Genomic DNA, 21,774 nt, shown 5'->3' with positions numbered 1-21,774 from the left:
TACACCTCCATGACTGTGCAACTTTTCACAGCCAGCAGCAGGTAAACAGAGCGGGGCAGCGGCCCTCAAACTGAAACTGAACTCCGCACACTGAAGACTTGGCCACTGGTAACAGCTCCACGGCTGGCAAAAGCGGATCACGCAAAGGGGGGAGGGTACGTCCATATTACACTCATTTTCCCACGTTTTATCCAGCAGGAAATTCAAAACAGGAAGATTAAGCTTTGGATACGACTGTTTGAGATATTCATTCTCCTCCAGTGATGCATCATGACTTACTTTTCCAGACAGGGAACTCTTTTGGAAACATAAAATGCAACAGAATATTAAGATGAATAACTACAAACATTACAATACTCATGTAAATTAAACGCACCCTGTTGCTTCGCACTAATATGGTCCAATAAACTGCAGTGAAATTTGTTGCAACGTGATAAAAGTGGAATAGTTAACACATAAATTGGGAAAACAGGAATAGTTGATAGTGATGAATCAAGCTTAAAAAGTAAAAACATAGTGCTTCCTGTGTAATCATAGTTTTTTTTTTTAATGATGGATTTAATCAATGATTTAAGGGGACATAACAAACTTTGAAGTACCAGTGAAACTTGCCAGGGCAAGTCTAAATTGTTTGGCTGTACATTCAGACACCTAGGTTCAAACAAACCCGACCTGCAAAATGCAAATTACAGACGAGGCTTGAGCATCTTCTTAGATATAGTGCATAAAGGAGTTTGCAAAAAGGCTCAAGAAAAAGAAAAAAAAGAAGAAACTATTAGCAGCTGGGAACATATTTTGTTTGGCATCATTAAATTTTCTATTGCAACGAACTTACAGTCAGTTGCAATTAATCGTCACTGTGATGGACTATTTAAGCGCCAGTGAAGATGTTTACTTCAACAACTTTTTGAGCTTCATCTGTATAGAAATGTTGATTTTCAAGCTGTCGGCGGTAACTCATTCAAATGTCTTAACATACTTCTTGGAGGAAAGAAGTAAGAACTGTTGTGTAAACTGCACAGCAGCAATGGCCCATTGATTGCCGCTTCTCCAGAGTGATTTTCTTGTATGAATGTATGAATGACCTTGCATGACATAGTAAGAAATGTAGGAATTTTGTGAGTTGCAGAAGTAACAAACTAAATGCTTTCAGCACCAGACGCACTTTCCCTAAGGCTGAGAAAAATCTTGCTCATCCTTTTTCCTGAGTTGCACAAGATCAGTCGGGTTTGAAGGAACAACATTCAAGGCTCACCATAAATTCCCAATTGGATTTACTTTGACTTGTCCGTTTTAACACATGAACATGCTTATTGTCGCTCTTTGGAGTTATTGCTCTGGTAAAAAAGCAAATCCTTGCTCCACTCTCAAAGATCTTAATGGTATAAACACTGTGTTCAAGGTAATGTTTCATTGGTTCTACTAGAGAGCGGTTTTATGCAAAATAATGGATTTGATCAAAACTGACTTTTAATCTCTTATGATTGGGATGAGCTGACTGCATATTTCTACATATAAATTTGACTACATTTTTCATATAGTGCCTCTAGATGATATTTGTCGTAACACTGTGCTACAGAAATAGACTGAAATGAACTAAAATGGAAAAAAAAGGTGTCTATTGCAGAAGACTTGTATTGCAATTGCTAACCAGCTCCTTCATGTTTGCTTTGAACACGCGTGACACACGTTCCTCTCCCTCCCGCTTATTCTCATCTCACCCTCAGCACAACGGGTGAAATTTTGTGGATATGAAGCATTTGTTGTAATATTTAGCAGTCGTGTTTGGTCAATGCAATGTGATTTGAACGCAATTTAGAACATTTATCGATTTGAGGCAACTGGGTAGAGATGGCTTGTGGTCAGAAGGTTGTAAGTTCGAGTTCAGCTTCCTCATGTCAATGTGGCCCAGGGCAAGAAACGTAACCCCAAACCTACTGACCTGTGTATGAGCGGTTAAATGTGTGTCTGAATGGTCGACATGATTGGAAAAATACTAGATAAGTTTAGTCCATTTACCATTAAATTCGTAAATGCCTAATTTCAGTACAGGCAAACTGCATAGTCGTGCAACTTTAGAAGTGGGTCTTGCTTCGTGTCTCAGAATGGAAAAAAAATAAACATACAGGTTCAATCAGATTTTGCTCCCACGAACAATCATAAGACCAGAAAATATTTACTTCCCACCAAAGTATCAGGATGTTTTTAAAGTTAAATGTATGTAATCCAGAGACAACCAAGAGGATCTCCTAATCTAATGTTGTTTTTTTGCCAGTTCAGATGATCATCTGTAAAAATAGTTCTCTTTTAAAACACTCTTAAACAGAAGTACCTGCCCTGCATATTAACTTGTGATAAGAAGTACTCTGATTTCCAGTAAAACTATTCTAAAACGGTAATCAGCTGAGATGCTCAGCATTTATTATGCTAAAAATAAAACTGTTTTGAACTGAGCCCTGTCTGCAAATTAAAAATATCTCCACTTATTGTCAACACATAGAGGCTTCGTTATTTAATGTTTTATCCTGAAGAGAACAACGCATGTCGAGCTGAATTTAAATTTCGCAAGTTGGTCCTTTCTCACAGCAACTCATCCTTTTAACAGCTGTTTGTGGAGGAAGTGGGGAAAAAAGACGCATGTTGATGATATTCAGAAGGATTACAGCTGAACAAATAGAAACACACATTATTACTCAGAACAAACTTACCGGCTAATTGGTTTCGCCTTTAACAAAGCCCGGGATCTTCCTCCTCACCGAGCCCCACCATATGAGTCAGGCAGGCAGACAGAAATAAAATCCTTTCCAGATAAGATAGCAGGATAAGTTGTAACTTATCTGTGCGTTGAGATAGAAAGCTTTTCATCTTATCGTGTCCTCTTTAATGCAGCTTACAAGGCTGTGTGTTCCTACTGAAGTGATCCACCATTATCGCAGTTTGGACTGTTCTTTGGCGTGTAGTGGGACAAGGTCTTCTCTTGTTGTTTATATATGTAACTATTCCATGTTGATTTAACTTGTGACAGCTCCCTGACAGTAACTCTGGTGCTTTCCTATAAACACCTCAGTTATGATCCACCTCTCACAAATCAGCCTGGCTGCAGTCACCAAACAACTGAAGGTGTGGTGCAGGGAATGTATCGGTGTCCTCCTAAATATCTTTGGTGCATATTTTCCTGGGCCTGGCAGACTTGAACGGTCAGACATCTTGCTGACTTGGCAGGTTTCAGATTTACAGAGCAAGGAGAGAAATACAACACGTGAATAAGGCCAACAACAAAACACACATGCAACAATGTGACTGATGAGCTGATGGGGTGTTGTTCAACAGTGACACAGCAACTGTGCTCTTTATTATTATCGAGGAAGCATGCGAGTGCAAAACGAACCCAATAGAAATGTGTTGACGTTCACAATTTCAAGGACAGATAAGGGAGTAAGAGAGTCGGCACAAACAAAAACAGACACACTCTCAGTTTTATGCAACTCTCTCAACTACTTTTCAAACCAACAAGTGTTTCCTGTTTTGTTTTTTTATTTTTTTGTTGTGCATGTACTTTCTTCTCAATTTGTTGACTATTTGTGTCTAATTTACACCAGGAAATCGTATCAAATTTGTTCTACTGCAGGAAAGGAAGGGCAAAGTGCAACTGCACAGTGACACAGCACTATTCACTTCTGTCAAGTACGCAAAGAAAGGGACAGAGATCAGATCTGGTCTTCCTGCTTCCACTCCAGCGTGCCTCACACACGAGCAGCACAATCCTCTCATTCTGTGGGAATGTGCTGCCCTCTGCTGGCCCAAGAGGGAGTCACGAGGAAACGTGGGAACGATCACGTAAAAACAGACAAATCTCACAACTCTATGATGAAACAGGATCACAAGAGCTCGAATCACTCGTAATAAATATATTTAATCGATTACTTATCTATAGTATACGTATTTTCAACAGTTTTGGCATAATTACTGCTCTGACTGTATATTGTTCTTCTTTAGTGTCTGTATTCTCCAGTTCACGATTAATCAGTTACTAAATTAGTTAACAAATAGTTCAGAAAATGAATTTTCAGCTCTAATTTACGTATTTATTTTCTCCACTGTTTCATGAATCATTTATTTTATATTATTTTTTGTGAGTAGAAGGTCGTTGCATTGTCACCGTGATGACACAAAGGCCACCATGCCTGTTAGAGATTAACAGGCTGGAGCATGTATTGATGAAGATCACAATCTTCATTTGGTGATTTATTTTATTTATTTTTCTTAATTCTACTGATCCATTGATGCTCATCACAGAAAAAAAAAAACGAAAACAAAAAAAAACAGGACATTGGGTCCAGATGAGACGGGGCTGAAAACAAAGGATAGAGGGAGAAACGCAGACTAAAAGATAGATAGAGTAAGAGCATGGTTGATGTACATCTGTCATGCATTATTGCAGCAAATGCCAGCGCAGCTATCCTGGCTTTAGAAAGTATGTGAGGAGGGGGTCGATGGGTCCATCAAAAAAAAAAAAAAAACCCCGTCTAATTCCTCCTCCTGTCTGCAGCTTCTTTTTAATGATTGGAGGCGCGCAAGCAAGCCATGCGCCTTCTCTCTCTCTCTCTCTCTCTCACACACACACTGAAAAAAACCTCAGTGCTTTCTCTTGCACATAGGACAAACTCGCACATATACACACTATCTATCCCCCTATGAATTCCTCAGGAAGGAGTCGGCCCTCTTCATTCCTCTGGACACGACTTTCCCTTAACAAGGTACTGATGGTCTTGACCTCCTCTTCAAACAAACCCTTCCCTTCAATCAGCGAGGATTGTGGAGCTGGGGCTCAGCTGAGGCCTGTGGGTACTGCAGAGGAAACGTCTTGATTCTCCTTGATTACTCCCTCCCTCTTTCTTTCGCTCTTTCTGTCTGTCTCTCCTTAGTCTCTCGCTTTCTGCCCCTAGTCTCTCGGCTCAAACGTCTGAGCCTCGGGGACTGCCTGCTTTAGCGTTCGCCTGTCTAATAACCTTTCACTGCTTTCTCCCACGTTTCTGCCTCTCCACCCTTTTCCACATCCAGGCCTCTTCAAAGTCTCCCATTTGTCTTGGTACCTTTCGTAGCGCGAACCAACTTTAAATTGAAACTTTTTAACTTTACAAACCCAGAACATTTTTGCAAGTCAGCTGGGCTTTTTATTATTATTATTATTATTTAGATTCAGTTTCCCATAAAATTTTTCAGTCGAATAGTTTGACACATTTGAAATTGTCTGCCATAAGCAGGTTGGAAAAGGCAACTTCGATGGAACATTACAAAAGTTGCATCCTAATTCAAAACTGCATCCCATTTTTAATGACTTCTGCAAACTCAAAATTACTTTATAATGGGATAATGTTTCACTGCACGTCAAGAGAACCGTCCAAAAAGTTAAGAGAAGATGTCACTGCTTTGGACAAACGAGTAAATACAAATAGCAAAAGTCCTTAACTGCTCTTGAGCTGCAGTTTGAAGAATAGTTTGCAAATGTAAAGTTAAATGAACAGTGGTTACGCTGAAAGAAGAAGCTCTCAGTGCCTTCACCAAATTCCCCAGGAAGCAGGTGGTCAAAAATAATCAAATGACTGCAAAAAAAGTTCAGAAACACTTGGTTTCAGTTTCCACATGCAATGCAGATGGACTCAATGCCTAAACTCCAAGGTATCCATCACTGCTCATCTTGAAGCATTGGAGCAGTAAGCTGCAATAAAGAATACGTGCTGAAAGGAACGCCATGTGTACAGTGAAGCATGGCGGTGGCTCGGTGACGCTCTGGACCTACTTGGCTTCCTCTGACACTGGAAACCCGCAGCAGCAGGACAGAATAACCCACTGGATCTTCTCTTTGAGTCCGAGGGGCGTTTCAGCCCCAGGCTGGTACCGGACTCCGGACAGTCTGACTAGCTTCAGCCAGCAGTTTCATCAGATCTTTCATATTTGTTCTAAACCTGACACCCATGTTATCCTTGTGGATGTGTGAGGAGAGCAGCTACTCCAGGGTCCTCCAACAATCCCAAACGCATGATTGTGAGGTTAGTCGGGTTCTCTCAATAGTAAGAGTCCAGCCAGGGCTGTTTGATCTGTGCGATTGTTAGTAGCTCTGAGATCGACTGGTGACCAAAAACAAATATTGTGTTTATTTACAGAAGGAATAAGAGTTATGTCTTTTTTGATTGGCAAAAATGTGATTTATCCCTTCTGCGTCATTTTATACAAATCTTTCAGTCAATGTTATTCTTTTTGAATGTTATATTTAAGCACTCTCAGGAAGGTATAATGTATGTTTTGGGTGTGAGCGAAATTTTATAACCAGTGAGACTGGTCTGTCTGTAAATAACATCACCTTTGTGAAAATGGACATTAACATTGAATTAACTGCTTAAACATGTTGAATTTCATGTACTTTAACATGTTTTTTTAATATTTTTTTAGTAATTTGTAGCTTAAGACAATCGCGTCATGTTCCACAGTGGATTTTCTTATGAGAAGAACAAAAACCCAAACTGATCTGCCTTCAGCGGCCGCTAGGGCTGGTGAAACTGTCACAAACTTCCTTCCAACATCGTCCAGGCCATCTGTCCCCGCAGAGCTGGGTGGCAAAGAGACGAAGGAGTAATGAAAACGTAAAGCTTACAGAAAACCAGAGGAAGCTGCTTTCATTTCTGTCAAGCCGCCGCTTCTCTCCGCTACATCTAGTCTCGCTCGGGGCCGTCTGTAAACATAGATCAAAACACTCCATCATTGCTTCATCAAGTGATGACGATAGCTAATGAGAAGCTCCTCATTTGTTTCTCTCGTTGTGTCTTTAATGTTTCTCATATGTGGATGAAGAGAGAAGCTTCGTGTGTTTTGGACTTTATGTGCTAAAGTCGTATTTACTAATATTTACGCTTTTGTGTGTGTGTGTTTTTTTTAAAGTCATATATTCTGGAACCTTTTTTAAAAAAACAAAAAAGAAACGCACTCTTGACTGCAACATGTCTTCTATTTCGGTGGGATACCTTACAAAAGAATTTGTGCTTGTCTAAGTTTTGTTGCAATTAAAACAATTTTAATGCATTTTATAAGAATTTCATGTGACAAACCAACACAAAATGTGAATCGTGAACCAGACGGAAGAGTTACATTAGTTTCAAAGTCTTTTATCGATCAAAACCTGAAATATGTGCTGTGCCTTTGGACTCAGATAGTTCATTGAGATGGGATGTAGCACTGGACTGGGCAAAATGCAGCCCTAGAAATAGTTTCTGACAATTGTACAGATTTAGTCTGCTATAGGGCATGCTTGTATTTTTTGTGGTGAGACTTTCACTGACAAGTTCAAATCTCCAAATCTTCTTGACCTGTAAAATGTTAGGTGCAACATATTTGTCTTTTACGTACCACTAAGATTTTTCTTTGCCAGTGTGCATTTAAAAAAAAACATTCATGGTCCTTTAGCTCCAAAGCGCAGACATTTACGTTTAATTCTTACGTTTAATTTCTTGAATGAACACTCACTCACAGACAAGTTTCATATAAACGTCTGATCGCTTTGTTTGTTTTAAATATTGTATTTTTTTTTTTTTTTTGTAGATTATGCAATTATTTTTCACTTGAGGACTTGAACTCACCGTTGTGTTCAAGTTTTGTCTCTGGATTTTTCCTTGACCTGTCTGCTGTGTTTCCCCAGTTTGCATGTTATTGTAAAAAAAAAAAAAAAAAAAAAAAAGACAACAAACTTTATATTTTTATCAGAAATAAGTGAATTAATGACTATTTTGTGTTTCCGCTTAATCAAATTGAAATACATTGAGTTTGTTTTTATAACGTGATATTGTTATATGAGTGCTTTTGTAAGGCTCTTTAAAGAAATCAGTTCACCTCTGAACTGACAAATCTGGGGTCCAGAAAAAGATTTTCTAATTTGAAATAAGGTTACAAATTTCCACAGAAGGGTGCCGATTTTGTGTTTATTTCATAAAAACGCCGCCTTACGTTTGTATCGTCAGCAGGTGGCTTTAGAAGAAGCCTCTTCTCAGAAGCAGCATCTCCCATGATGCCATACTTCTGCAGCAAACGGCCAAATAGAGAGAAATACACACATTTTCCCTTCGGTGACAGGCGTAGAGAACAAACCGCAAAGAGCAGGGATTGAGCAGAGGACTCATCAGCTCTCCGCAGGGCGCCTGCATCTCAGACACGTGGTTTGCAGCCAGGCTGCGCTCGACATGCCGTCTATCCAGAGAACTGACTGAGAGATTCACTGTCCTCACATGACTTTCATTACACCAGAGAAGGCTTCATCATCGAGATTCAGCTCTCGCTGTCTGACTCCACCACTTATTCCTCTCAACACTTTGTCCACCGCTCCCCGTGTGATGTTTTGAATTAAGGACTTCCTGCCGTGGTATTTAATGTAGCACTCTGCCGGTTATTTTTGAACATTTCAATGCGTTTGAAACATCGGATAGGTTTTTTTTTGTTTGTTTTTATTTATTCATTTTTCCATCTGCAATGCGAATGTGAAAAAAGTATTCACACCCCTTTGATATTTCTGCTGTCACGAAGCAACCGCACGGCTACGTTTCTCAGCACTCGACGTCGCAGAACAACACAAAGTAGGAAAAAGAAAGTATTGCATGGCATGCAACTGAGACAACACCTCACAGCACAATGCTGCCACTACCATGTTTCACAGTGTTAGCGTCCCACAACACACACTCTTCACAAACGTCACTCTGAGTTTTTGCCTTATTTTACCAACAAACATTTTTCCACACACACACCATAATGCTGCCACCACCAGGCCTCACACATGCCACTGTGGCGATAGCATGTGAGGATAAAAATCTGCATTTCTGCCACACACGATGTGAGCCGCATCAGAAATTAAAACTTGATTTCATTCGACAAGAAAACTTGTCCAAATATGAACTTTCAATGGCTTCTTTCGACTGTTATAACATTCTTCTTGGCCCGTTTTTTTATTAATTTTGTCTTTTTGTGCTTTTAACCCAGTTTGTCAGCTTTGATCTCCAGATATAACCTCCAAATTAAATTAAAGCAAAAGGAGGTCAGATGCCAATGTTGGGGTTTCAAAATAAGCAAATGTATACCTCAGTTGTATGCAACTTGTCTTAGGTGTGTAAATGCTTTTAAGTGATACTGTTTCCGAACCAAAAAGTGGGATTTTCTTTTTTGGAGAGATGTTTTTTTTTTTTTTTTTCAATTTGAGGCATAAACGAGCACAGGGACACACTGGCCTGAGATGGGAACAAATGCTCATCATGAGTCCTCTGTTCTTTGTATGGCATCAGGAACCGGAAGAAAGAGGGAAATTACGGGAAAGCGACAAAAGAGCCATAGCGGCGTCTCATAAATCCTTTCACATTTACTGTAAAGCAACAGCCGGACGCGAGTGGGAACTGCTCCCCCGACAAGAGCGTCCATTGAGCGAGGAGAAACGGGGACATTGTGGTCAGGGACCTAAAGGTCACCACGACTGTGAGTCCGAACACATTGCCCTGGACTCCCGCTGAGTCACGGCTGCCTTTCTCCGACAGACGATGACCAGGACTAATTAGAGTTTGTCCAAACTTGTACATTAGTCAAATATTAGTCACAGCATTCCAACCGGACGAAGAACATGAAGGGAGCTTCTGTTGTCCAGACTCAGTCTGGGGCAGAAACGTGGATTTCTCAATGGTAGTGTGACGTGACATGACTGTGCTTCCTCTCCCCTGCTGTGCTGGCTGGTCGGCCCAGGACTCCCACAGCGATCCAGACAGGTTTCCTTTGACCTAACATAAAAAAAAACAACCAAAAAACATTCTGATGTGGAAAACAAAGTTTCCTCTGTGAAAACAAAAGTTGTCTGGTTTTGTTAAGATTTTTATCACCAAGTATTATCTGATGGAAAAACAAGGATGCTTCTCTCCGCATTGCTCTTCCCCCTGAGCAAAAGTCCAATATTTCACATCACAGTCAAACCGAGGAATTTACCAGCTTGGCTAAAAGTTTCAAAGGGAATTGTCCAAAACTGACATAGTTATAAGTGACTCTGAAACCTGAATGAAGTGCTTTGCAGAAGTATTTCAAAGCTTAAAATTTTCTTTTAAAGTTCTCAGGTTATGACCACTTTCCAATTGATTTTGATTTTGAAAAAACAAAATGAAAAGTAGTGTAAATGTAGAGATAAGGTTGCAAAATTCTTGTACGTTAACATGAATGTGCAACCACTGATTTTTTTATTTTTATTTTTTTTGCTCTGTTGCAGTCAAACTCACTCCACTACTTATTTACCTATTGATATAAATAGGTAAACATAAAAAAGTACAGCTCTTCTATTTCAAGAAGTGAAACATATTGCATAGATTAAACTGATGTTTTCAAGCCTTTATTTCTGTTAATAAAGGCTGATTAAAGATTAGAATATTACATCAGACCAACAAAAAGATTTTAAGATAACACAAAAGTGGGATTAGTGAAAAGCATGTTTAATTATTATTATTTTTGTTACTTTGAAGAGGTACTTTTGATTTGACAAAACGTCCCACTGGAACGAGTATTCTGGTTTATTGAAAAAAAGTGAGTGATTGTAAAAGAGGAAGCGGCAAACCAAACCAATCTGGCCCTTCAGTGTAAAAGTGATTCCTCCATATGGATGACTTTTTGAAAATCACCACTGAGTTTTTTTTTCGAATCGCTGTGGAGAAGTCGATCTCTTCTTTGTAGAATTATTGAGTCGCTTCGGAGGTGGAGGATTTGCTGATGTGCTGCGGATCCTCATCCTGCTGCACGGCCCAAGTGTGTTTGAACTTCAGGTCTCACACAGACTGAACATTCTTCTACGTCAGTATTTTCTGGTAGAGAGCAGATTTATGGTGCTGCGGTCTACCGACTCCCACTGCCTTAAAATGGCTTCATAATCCTTTCCAGAGTGGTAGATGTCAGTGTTTCTCATTTGTTCCCACAATTTTTTTTTTTTTGTAGATCGGCGCCTGATGTGTTGATTTTGAAGACCTTTTGACCTACTTTGTGTTGCCAGAGAGGATATATTTAAGTTTCCTGAATGTAATCATAATTGGTTTGATGGTTTCAATCGCATCAGGGGATGAAGAAGCAGAAAGAGGAACAATCTGATTGGCAGCACATATTATTCTCAAATCACTCTACGCCCGGCGTGCAAGGAGAAACTTTCTGAGGGGTATGCATATACATTAGCCCTAACTCTAAACCTCTGTTATTGATCATATTTTCACTTGCAAGTTGCAATAAACACATAAATAATTCTGGCACCCACTCCTTGTGCGCATATGCACATTTCTTGTTGCATGTGATCATACAGAACAACCCAGTTCAGTCATTTAGAGACTGAATTTGTTAGAAACTTGAGTTTTAAGTGATTTGAGTTTCAGACCAAATGTAATCAAAGGCGACTCTTTAATTAGGCAATTTTCCTGTTAAACGTGACTCAACAGAACTCCTATTGTGAAAACGTGTGGAGCAGAGAGAGAGAGAAAGAGAGAGAGAGAATAGAATAGAATAGAATAGCATTTTTATTGTCATTGAACAGGATTCAACGAAATTTCTATTGCAACTCCCGTGCAAAAAGTCAAATATATACAATATTAAATAAACAAACACACAAATAATAATAATATATACCACTAAAATTAACTAAAGGCACTCAACCACACCAAAGAAGAAGAAGCAGCAGGTCCAATTATGGTAAAATGCAGATGATGTGACAGTGCAAGTGCAGAACAATATGGGTGTGTGGTGGTGGGGGGTGTATGTGAGGTTATGATATGTGTGGGAGAGGGCGGCAGGGAGTAATGGCTCTGACGGCTGTGGGGAAGAAACTGTTTCTCAGAGAGAGAGAGAGAGAGAGAGAGAGAGAGAGAGAGAGAGAGAGAGAGAGAGACCAGTGGCTGGGAAACTATCACAAAGCGATTCAGTGAAAGTGAATGGTTCTGACTCCTACCCATCACTGAACTGCTGGGGGGAGAGGAAGAGGAAGAGGAGGAGGAGGAGGAGAGGCTGGAAAAAAAAGGGCAGGGAGAGGGACGGGAAGAGCGAGGGAATGACTGATGACCGTGAGAGAGAGAGAGAGAGAGAGAGAGAGAGAGAGAGAGAGAGAGAGAGAGAGAGAAAGGGGAGGGCGGTGTGATGTAGCTGCAGGAAGCATTAAGAAGGAAAAACACTGCAAACGGGACGTGCAGCTTTCACTCTTTCCAGCGCAGGGTCGGGTTCGGTTCTGGCTCCTCGGAGAACTTTCCCCACCGGGTCACGCTTCGTTTCAGCTGAAGCGCTGAAGACTCTCCCTCACGCCGGAGGCTTGACTCCTTAATACAGTCCGGATTTGATTTTTCATTGCTGCGTTTCCCCTCCGACTCCCTGCGCTGGGTGGAATCTGTGTGGAGGCTCGGGAAAGAAAAGAGAGAGAGAAAAAAAGCAGAAGAAGTAGACGAAGAAGAAGAAGAAGAAGCAGAAGGCGACACCACAACAACAGGAGGAGACGGGATCGCTTCGGGAATACCGCTTGGAGTTCTGGAGAGGCGGGGGGACAGGAAAAACACAACCCCGCATAATGAAAGCCGCCTTGGGATTCTGCTTGATTTTCCTCACGCTGCGCTCTCCCGGCGTGCTGTCCCTGTCCACACGTAAGTTGCGCACAGATGTCCACCGATGCGCAAAGTTCCGCTCCTGCAGCAGGGGAGGGGAGGCGGGTGGGCTTTCGGCTTGGGCTCTCTCTCTCTGTCGGGGCCGCTTCACCCGGATCCGCTCGGGTCCAAAGTGCGGGCAGCAGATCTGGGCTCGAAAGCGGCACCGCGGGGGAGACTGTGGGTCCCGAGAGCCAAACCTGTTGCAGAACTGGATCACGGCGCTATTACATCACATGTTGAAGCCAGTAAACATTGGGATTTCAGCTGCATTGAACTGACGTGGAAAAGTCAAATGTATATATGTGATCGTACAAGAGGCGCGCTTTCAGATAAGACTCCACATTTTAGCGATAATAAACTGTTTCTCTTCACAAGTTATTATAATAATAACAGTGATTCTTGTATGATATATAAGCATGATTGATAAAAGACAGTAAGCAAAAAAAAAAAAACCCAAAAAAACAACAACAGTGGGACAAAATATCAGCAATTTTTAATGGCAAATGAGGAATCTCAGTTTTTTTTCAACATTAATAAACGTTTTTTAAAAAATCCAAAGTTTTTTTTTCCTTTCTTTTTTTTCTCTTAAAAAAAATTCTAATTTGCTTTATTAGTACATATATTGCAGATCTAAGGTATTCTGAACACAAGAAAAGTATTAGGACACTCTACCAGTTTATGTTCTGACAAATAAGATGAAGATGAATCCCTATTGGGAATCTATAGATTTTAAAGTTTGGAACTAATTGCAGGCCTTTCTCAATAAAAGATGTGCAGCAGATGAAAACTTACCCATCTTCCAGTGAGGATGTCGGGCATCTCTGACATCCCGCAGGCAGAGATGCAGACGTTTTAATTGAATTCACGGCGGTTTATCACTGGACCAAAACATAACATGTCATCTCAAGGCGTTTTTCAAGAAAAGGTCAATTCAGTCGAATGACACGTACAATCTGAAGTCACTGCATCAAGTTCAGTTCAGTGTTTGTTCAAGTTGAAAACGTTTTCTGTGTAAGGAAACCCGGCCAGCCGACTGCATCGGGTCATCGACTTGCAGCATTCGCTCCTCCTGGATGGACGCGTAGCGCCAGCCGAAAATGGCTCCCATTGTGTAGTTGGCTTTCCTGCAATCCCAGCAAACACCCGAGCGCCTGGATGCAATGCTGGAACCTTACCAACCTGTTCCTTCTGCCTGGAAATGATATTAGTATTTTGGTGTGTCTCAGCCGGGGTTTCGATTTGAAGGTGATGGAGAGGCAAAGACAAGGGTGATCAGGACAAGGCCTTCTGACCTGAAATGTATCTTATTTCAAGTGGAGGCATGCAAAAAGCTGCAGCTATAAGACGAGTTCAACTGGTGTGATAGTGAATAAGAAGGGTATAAATGATTGTTGAAGTCCTTTTTTTTTTTTTACAAAATGTAAATAGAAACAGATTATTATATATATATTTTAAAACCGATCTTCCTTTTACACTTTTTTTTCCAGAAATGTTTATCTCATTTACTATTAGAAATTAACTTCTTGGTTGAATGAAAATGATAATAAATGCATAAATAACGCTCTCCTAAGTCATAAAAATACATCTGTAGACTAATTGCTGGAAAGCTTCAAAGTGATTTTTTTTTCATATCAAAATAGATCAGAATTGTTTTTAAACAACTTTTTTTTTTTTTTTTACTATTTTGTCCAAAACTATTAAGTTGTATCTACTTATCATTGACGCATTCGGATTATTTCAATGAGTTTTACATTGACAGAACTAAATTGACCTGAGGGAAAAACAGTAAAGATTCAATACTGACCCGGTAGATAAAATAACTCATAGTGACATATCAAGGCAGCAGGTCCATCTCCAAATATTCATCATAACCTACAGTAAATCAGTCATATTTGACGTTCATTAGAATTTTGATTTTGATGCACGTTCAGCTGCCACACCACAACACTTTGCGCTTTTTTCTCCATAAAGCCAGGATGTCACAGCATCCTCCTTTCAGCCAGCTGACCAACAGTTTGCAGCAACAGGCTGCTCTAGGCTCGAGGCTCCAACGATATGGAGAAAACTCTCCTCACCCAGGCAGTTTCTCTTAATGTCCCATTCAAAAAAAAAATGCTTTAAACCATTCAGCTGAACACTTTAGAGCTGTAGAGGTCGCAACTTTCGAAACGACTTCTTAAATTAATCCTCCCAGGCCTACTTGGGACCCTTCTTGACTGCGCTCCGTTTGATTTGTGGATACATTTGGGAGGTGAGGTATGGGGACAAATGCCATTTTGTCTGTCTGACAGCCCAGATTATTGATGTTCTCCTGCTGCAGTTGCGTTGCTTGTATCCCAGGCGGGGAGAGGGCCTCCCCTCCAGGGAGGCCGGATTTCAACAAGTCAGGCCATAATTCGTTTAGCACATGGCCAGCATGGGGGCTTTACGGACCGCAACAAAGCGGTGACATCACTTGCTCGGGGTTTTGGAGAATGCGGGAGCGCCGGCTTAATGCACAATAATGTAAATAAATCATAGTTATGTCCGGCTCAGCCGCTAAGAGGCTGGATTAGCTTTAATGGTGAGCTCACTAGCAAACAGCAGCTCTTCAGCCCCTCATCCTTTTTTTAAAAGGCACAATAAAACGAAGGATTCGGGGCTTTAAAGGGAATAGAGAGCAATGAATGTAACCTTTCCTTCTGCTTATTCCACAACATAAATGGTCGTTAGCGTTTAACACTGTTATAAAGGGCAGTGAAGCCCCTTCACACAATCTGCCACTAGAATTAAGTTGTTTAAATGTTTTATTGCATCCCAGGGCCGACGAACAAATATCGCAATTATCACAGTGCCTTGCAAAAGTAATCACTCTGCCTAAGCCTTGAAAGCACCAGCTTCAGTGGATTTTATTGGGATCTAAACCAACGCAAAGTTTTCCTTGTTCAATAAAAAGAAATGGTTATTTAGCTCCCTGAATCAACACTTTGCAGATCGTCACTTTCTTCCAATGCTCATAGAGAATAAATAAAAATAAAATAAAAAATGGTGAAAAGTAATTAAGTCCAACCGAAAAATTCCCAATTGTATACAAGCTTGAACTTTGACTAGGCCATTCTAAAGCTGAAATGCGCTTGGTCTTAAGTTACCTGCAGCATCAAACTGGGTTTCTGTCACCGTGTTCCTCATTCTTCAGCATTATGTGGACTCTACTCACTGATCAGGTCACTAAAGACAGCCGGGTGCACTGCATTTTATTTAGAGGCATCAGAGTAAAAGAACTCATATGCAAATGCAAGCTGCACCTTTCTGAGTCCAACAGACTGAAGCTATTTGTTACTTTTCTTCCATTTTAGGCATTATTTAGGTCTACCTTATGAGATTCTCAGAAAGGGGAAAAAATGTTCTCAAAGCAATTATGTAACCGAAATACGTCATATTTTGTAAATTTCTTTCGCCTCAGGTTAGAAATAAACACGGTCATATGATTCTGTAAATCAAGAAGAAATCAGCTCTGCTGCTCCTTCCTCAGCCTCTTCGCAGACAATGCTGTATGGCTCATTGTTACCAAATGTTGCGTGACTTCCTCAAAAATCTCCAAACGCCTCATGTGCATCGGCTGTCAAAGAGCCCAGAAGAAAGCTCCCTTTCAGCTGTTGGATAGACGAGTGCAGAATTGTTGCTTTATTGGTGGGAACAGCGAATGTGACGTACCTTTGAAGACCACCGCAGACTAGAATCGAGCCACTTGGGACTTGTAATGCAGTTGGCAGTCGTGGAACAAAAGCAAAGGCCTTTTCTCATTTCTCAGCCTGAATTCCATCACCCATTATCACGATGTTGGACTCATCCTCGGGCGTGATGAGAGCTTCCGTCTCTCCAAACAAATCATTTCTTACAAGCCATTTCCTCCACTGAATGTGTCAGGGAGAGACAATAAACAGCAGTAATTGTGTCTCGTTTTGCAGTGTTTGAACTGTGAAGGAAAGGGGCGTTAGAGGGCTTCACGCCTCGCTCCGGGGCAATGTCCCGTCCTCAGCGCCTGGAATACATAAACACCGATTGTTATTCAGCCGGAGCGGGGTATTACTGGCTAATCATGGTCCGCCTTTGGTCCACTGTATCCAGTGACAAAGACAAACAGCCCGTGTGCGAGCGCGCATGTATGAAAGTGTCGTGTCGAAGGCCTCGAGAGGCGGCACTGATATTGACAGAGGAGCGGAGTTACAGATGAGCTGGTGTCTTCAAAGGCGGCTCCGCCATAAAAGACCACACAATGTCTGTCAGCGTAAGGTGGCTGGCTGCTGAATAGACGTGGCCTCGGGCACAGATTTTGTAGAGGTCTGACACAGTGTTGACACTCTCGCTTGCAAGCTGCTCAGTCATTTCCTCATTGAAACCCTCTCAGATGCACTCGTATTGGTTTCTACATTGTTTAGGAACTTTTTTTTGTTGTTTGAATCTTGCTGCTTTAGAAAATAAAATCCTTTCTCTTCTCATCTTTTCTCCTTGATCCTTCCTTTTATCAGGTGGCTCATCAAAAGCTGTTTTATTTTAAGTGCGATTAGAATGTGGGATCACCAGTTTTAAACTTCAAATGTGAACCTAATAATAATTTTTAAAAATGAACTCATGTTTTGGCACAAAATAGTTAACTTCTTGTGCTTAGTGTGTCAGAAACTGCTGATTTGAAGTATTAGAATTCCTTCAGAAGCAGTTTTTTGAACAGTTTTGTACAAAGAGTAATTTGACGTTAAATGTTAAAATGCTATGTGTAAAGCTTTAAAAAGCAAGATTCAGGGTGGCCTTACTCCTTGATGTGGCTGTCGCAGGTTCGATTCCCAGCCTGCTGACCTTTGCTGCATGTCTTTCTCTTTACCTACTTTCCTGTCTTAGCACTTTGAAAAAACGAAAAAGCCACTAGAGGTAAGAAGCTAGATTCAGAATATGCTAAAATAAGACTAAGACTCATAACTTTACACCAGGGTGTACCCAAGTGTATCATAAGCCTGGCGGGCCACCAGGCTTTACTTGTGCCCCCACCAGGCTGAGCATTGCTTATTTTTTAAAGTTTTTTTTAAATGATTGAATTTTTTTAGGACCTTATAGTTGGTGTTCAGGTGTTAACCTTCCAATGTTTTAATAGCACATAATTATCAAGGCATATTTTCAAAATTTCCTGTCAACTTTAAACATTTTTAACTCAAAAAGAAGATCGGCCGAAGGATGAATGTTTTTCCTAGCACCCAACCACCGGATTTAACAAGATTTTTGGGGGAACCTTGTTTACACTTTCTTATTAAGGATAAGAAAGTGTCTGATGCGTTCTCTGCTATCTGCCATTTTTGACAGATATTTTGTCCTGTGACTGTAGTTTTTGCAAGGCAGTCTCAAAATGATCCTCCAATATGGAATAATTTTTCTCAGTACATGCCATCTATGCATACTTTGTTTCTGAACATATGGTATATCTAGGCTAACATTTCCATATTTACTCTGCTTTGATAGGACTTGTTGATATATAGACTCGTAGCATATTCCAGTATCTTTTCAGGTCATTGTAAGTCAACAAAACTTACAGAGAAATGTGCTCTCTTTCTCCAGAAAATTAGCACATTGTTAGATGAAATACATGGTTTATAATAAAGTGCATTTGGTGCTCAGGGTTCTAGAAATCATCTCTACTGTGTAGGAATGCACTGTGCAATTAGGGGGCGTCTGATTGAGGATTTGCATGGTTGCACCTAAATGTACAGTCAAAAAAACTGGACGTTTTACACTAGTTTATGCTAAAATATACTTTTCCCAGCTATTTTTAAAATTTCTGTTAGGGACCAAGCCTTTCATATTTTAAATTTTCTGGATTTTCTTTCACCATTTTTTCCCATTAATTTATGTGTATTCCCATAAACACTCATTGATTATCTCTGAGTTTAGAAAGCATTTAACTTTATCAATCACCTTAAATTTGCAAGTGTTCAGACTGAAGCTCTAAAAAGTCGAGTTAGGTCATGGACTCCTATGTTACTTATTTTAAAAACCTAGTTCTGCATTAAAAACTCATGTTTTAATTTTTGATGTCAGCGGTCTTGACAAAATGTTGACGCTTGAATGAAATAATCCAAATCAAAGGTGCTTTAATTTTTTTCTTCAACATATAAGTCATATATTACTTTCTTGTAAGACCAAAGTTTGAATAAGGTTTACATGTTCATTTCTATATATGTTTTTTCTCCTTCATATCTGTCTGAAGAAAAGATGTTCATCAAGAACAATAGAATGGTGATTTCAGGGTTTGTTATTGAAAAAAAAAAAAAAAATTCTGCAGGCAATTTCCAGTGGATAGTAAGACCATTTTTAATTGCCTTTCAGCTGGAAGTTAGTCTGAAAGTGACACACACAGCAGGTGTGGACAAAGTGTTACTGGTATTAGAGGCAACTGTGCAAACTTTCTCTGCAGGCCAAGATAATCTGCAGTCAATAAGAGGAGCAAAAATCACTAGCAGAACCGTAAAACAGATGATCAGGACTTGTCCGTGTGTCTGCGACAGCAGAGCCTGAAAGGTCCTGGGTTGCATTAGATAAGCGCGTTCCCACCACAGTTAAACTTCTGCTAGTAAGTTTAACGCCGCTGTCTCGATCTTTTAGTGTTTTAGGGACTGGACTCCCGCTAGTTTTTGTAACCAAACCTTGAGTGCGAAAGTAGAAGCAACTTGTAAAGACATTGCTAGGCTTGGTAAAGCGCCCAAGTGTTTCCCAGCATTGCCTTTACTACGTCATTTGGTGTAAATGGCCTGAAGACGAGTGAGTCTGAAATTTACAATTTACTGTAAATTGGTTTATTTTAATAGACACTGAGAAGCGTGGTGAGCAAAGATGGAATCTTGCTTTAATGAACAGCAGCAGTCGAGTTTTGAGTTGTTTAAAGGTTTGGGATTTAGTCACTTCCCTCCTGACGAGGTATGCGTTAGCCTAATGAGACAAAACCAAGACTGAAAATGAAATGAGTCATGGACTTACTTAAGAGGAAGATGGTGTCATTATGTCCATTATAACACCATTTCCTCTATGCCTTAAACACCATTAATAGTAGATGAGTGATATAGTAAGCCTACTTAAAAAATCATAACATGCTGGATTATGGGTGTCCTCACCAGAAGAAAAAAATACAGCGCAAGTAAGAAGTAATTTATTTACTGGAAGCAAACTACGTATTAGACGACTTCAAGACTGGCAAAGAAATCAGTGTGGCCACTACTGGATCCATGTTGATTGTCCCCACCATTTCACAAAAGGTCTTAGCTCAGTTGATTCACAGATCCAAGATACAATGTGTGCAAATCAGAGTCACTTTTTTGTCACATAAGTGGAAATGTATTGGCAGAAAATCCAGTTGAATTCAGAGACGTTGCAGTCGAAAACACAGCAGTCTCTCAATTCCCTGTTTACCTGCCTCACGTTTACTCACATCTTTAAAAGTCAAGTCTTGTTGCAGCTGTGCTGCCTGGCCTCGGTCTCTGCACGCCACATCGTGTTCATTATGTCTAAAGTCTAAAAAGCTGTGATTTAAAACTGGACTCCCTCTAAGCTGTGCCACATAGATGCTGATGGCATCAAACTACTCAAGTAATTCAAGCTGGGGGAAAACTACTACTTCTTCTACTTTTAACAATAACAACTCCAAGGCTCATTACTGCCACCACCTGGGCATCAAGAGATTCCCATAGTGCGGTGTTTCTGGAGTCCAATTAGCTTTTTTTGTGTTCACGTTGCTGAAAAGTTGGGAGGAAAATTCAAATGTCGGTTTATGTAAAATTTGGCCTGCTTTAAATAGCAAAAAATATATATATAAAGGTTTCCAAGGACATTCTTTGAGTGAAGGTTTATTATAACAAATTGGCTCCACAGAGATAATGCTAAGTAGAGCCAGAGTGTCATAGGATTTTTCAAAATCTTTAGCTCTGTATTATTCCATATTAAGTCCAAAGCCTGTTCTTTTATCTCTCCAACACAATCACCTGTTTTCCTCCTAACATACACTAATACCATCAACTGGCTTCTCTCTTGCAGATGTAGCAATCGTTTACCCCCAGGACCCTGTGCTTCGCATGGGGTCCAACCTGACCGCCAGCTGCTGGGTCCACCCTGAACTCGGGGTCCACGCCAACTCTCTTTTCTGGACGCTGAATGGTCATCAGCTTCCCAGCTCCCTCTATCGAGTGCTGAGCCCGACCAACCTGAGCGTGACCCTGGCCGGGCTCAACGCCTCCAGGCAAACCTCTGGCGACAACCTCGTCTGCCACAATCACAAGGGCCACATATTAGCCGGCTCCTGTCTCTATGTTGGGAGTAAGTCGAAGTTTAACACGTGTCACATTTGAACAGTTGTGTCTACATCTGTTTTTTTTTTCTTTTTTTAAAAAAATGCTTGGTCGTATCTACAGCAGATTTCTGAGGAAATGCACAGATGAGTGAAATGAAGAGGAAATGGGAGTAAAAGGGAGAGTGAGGAAGTAGTGGGTAGATCTTTAAGTGTCCCTGCACAGTTGAAGTTAAATTTTATGCTTTTTATGACTACCTTTAGACCCAGTGAGAGGCCTCAGTGATGCTTTGGCCATCTGTGTGGTCCACTGCCGCTACAAAGGCTCGACAATTTACAGACGAAGAAAACCACTTGTAGTTTTGCACTTGTATGAGCAAGCATCTATCAACCTGTCCTGCGCTTGACCTCATTTTCTCATAAATATAACCTGGCCTCTTAGGAGGTCTAATGTACAAGCAACATTTTAGCTCAAAGTATCAGGAAGTGCAGTAGTTGGTGGTGAGGATGAATGCAGAGGACCCAGGTAGTTGAGTGATGATGATTTTAATGGTATAAGAAAATCCAGGGAGCACAGGGAGGGAGTAAAGGAATGGGGAGACCATCAGGGGAAACAAGGGACAGATGTAAACAATCAAGGGACAGACAGGGCAACACAGAAAAACCAAAACCTTACACAAAGAGACTCACTCTGTGACTGAGGGGCAAAGCTTTTGGGTCAGTTAAAGAGAAAAAATAAGTTCCTGTTTGTGTGTGTCCTGTAGTGACCGAGGTAAACGGCATCGTCGGTCTGGATGTCTTTGCTCT

At 40.6% G+C, this 21,774-nt stretch overlaps 1 protein-coding gene across 3 annotated transcripts in view; it reads left to right on the top strand.

The window, feature by feature from the left end:
• Window positions 1-116: 116 nt before the first annotated feature.
• Window positions 117-21,774, top strand: part of crlf1a (cytokine receptor-like factor 1a) — a 34,404-nt gene continuing 12,746 nt past the window's right edge. For 2 of the 3 annotated variants that reach the window (XM_055038427.1, XM_055038429.1), the window contains exons 1-2: window positions 12,171-12,665; window positions 20,718-20,996. In XM_055038427.1, the coding sequence (XP_054894402.1) occupies window positions 12,593-12,665; window positions 20,718-20,996 (352 nt within the window). In that variant the 5' untranslated portion in view covers window positions 12,171-12,592. Of the gene's footprint in view, window positions 156-12,170; window positions 12,666-20,717; window positions 20,997-21,774 lie in introns of those variants that run through there. The other variant, XM_055038430.1, reaches the window with a different exon arrangement.

Source organism: Poeciliopsis prolifica, unplaced genomic scaffold (genome assembly GCF_027474105.1).
Source record: "Poeciliopsis prolifica strain line A6 unplaced genomic scaffold, Auburn_PproV2 SCAFFOLD013, whole genome shotgun sequence".
Classification (NCBI taxonomy): domain Eukaryota; kingdom Metazoa; phylum Chordata; class Actinopteri; order Cyprinodontiformes; family Poeciliidae; genus Poeciliopsis; species Poeciliopsis prolifica.
The sequence above is the reverse complement of the archived record's forward strand: the minus strand, read 5'-3'. Positions and strand labels throughout refer to the sequence as shown.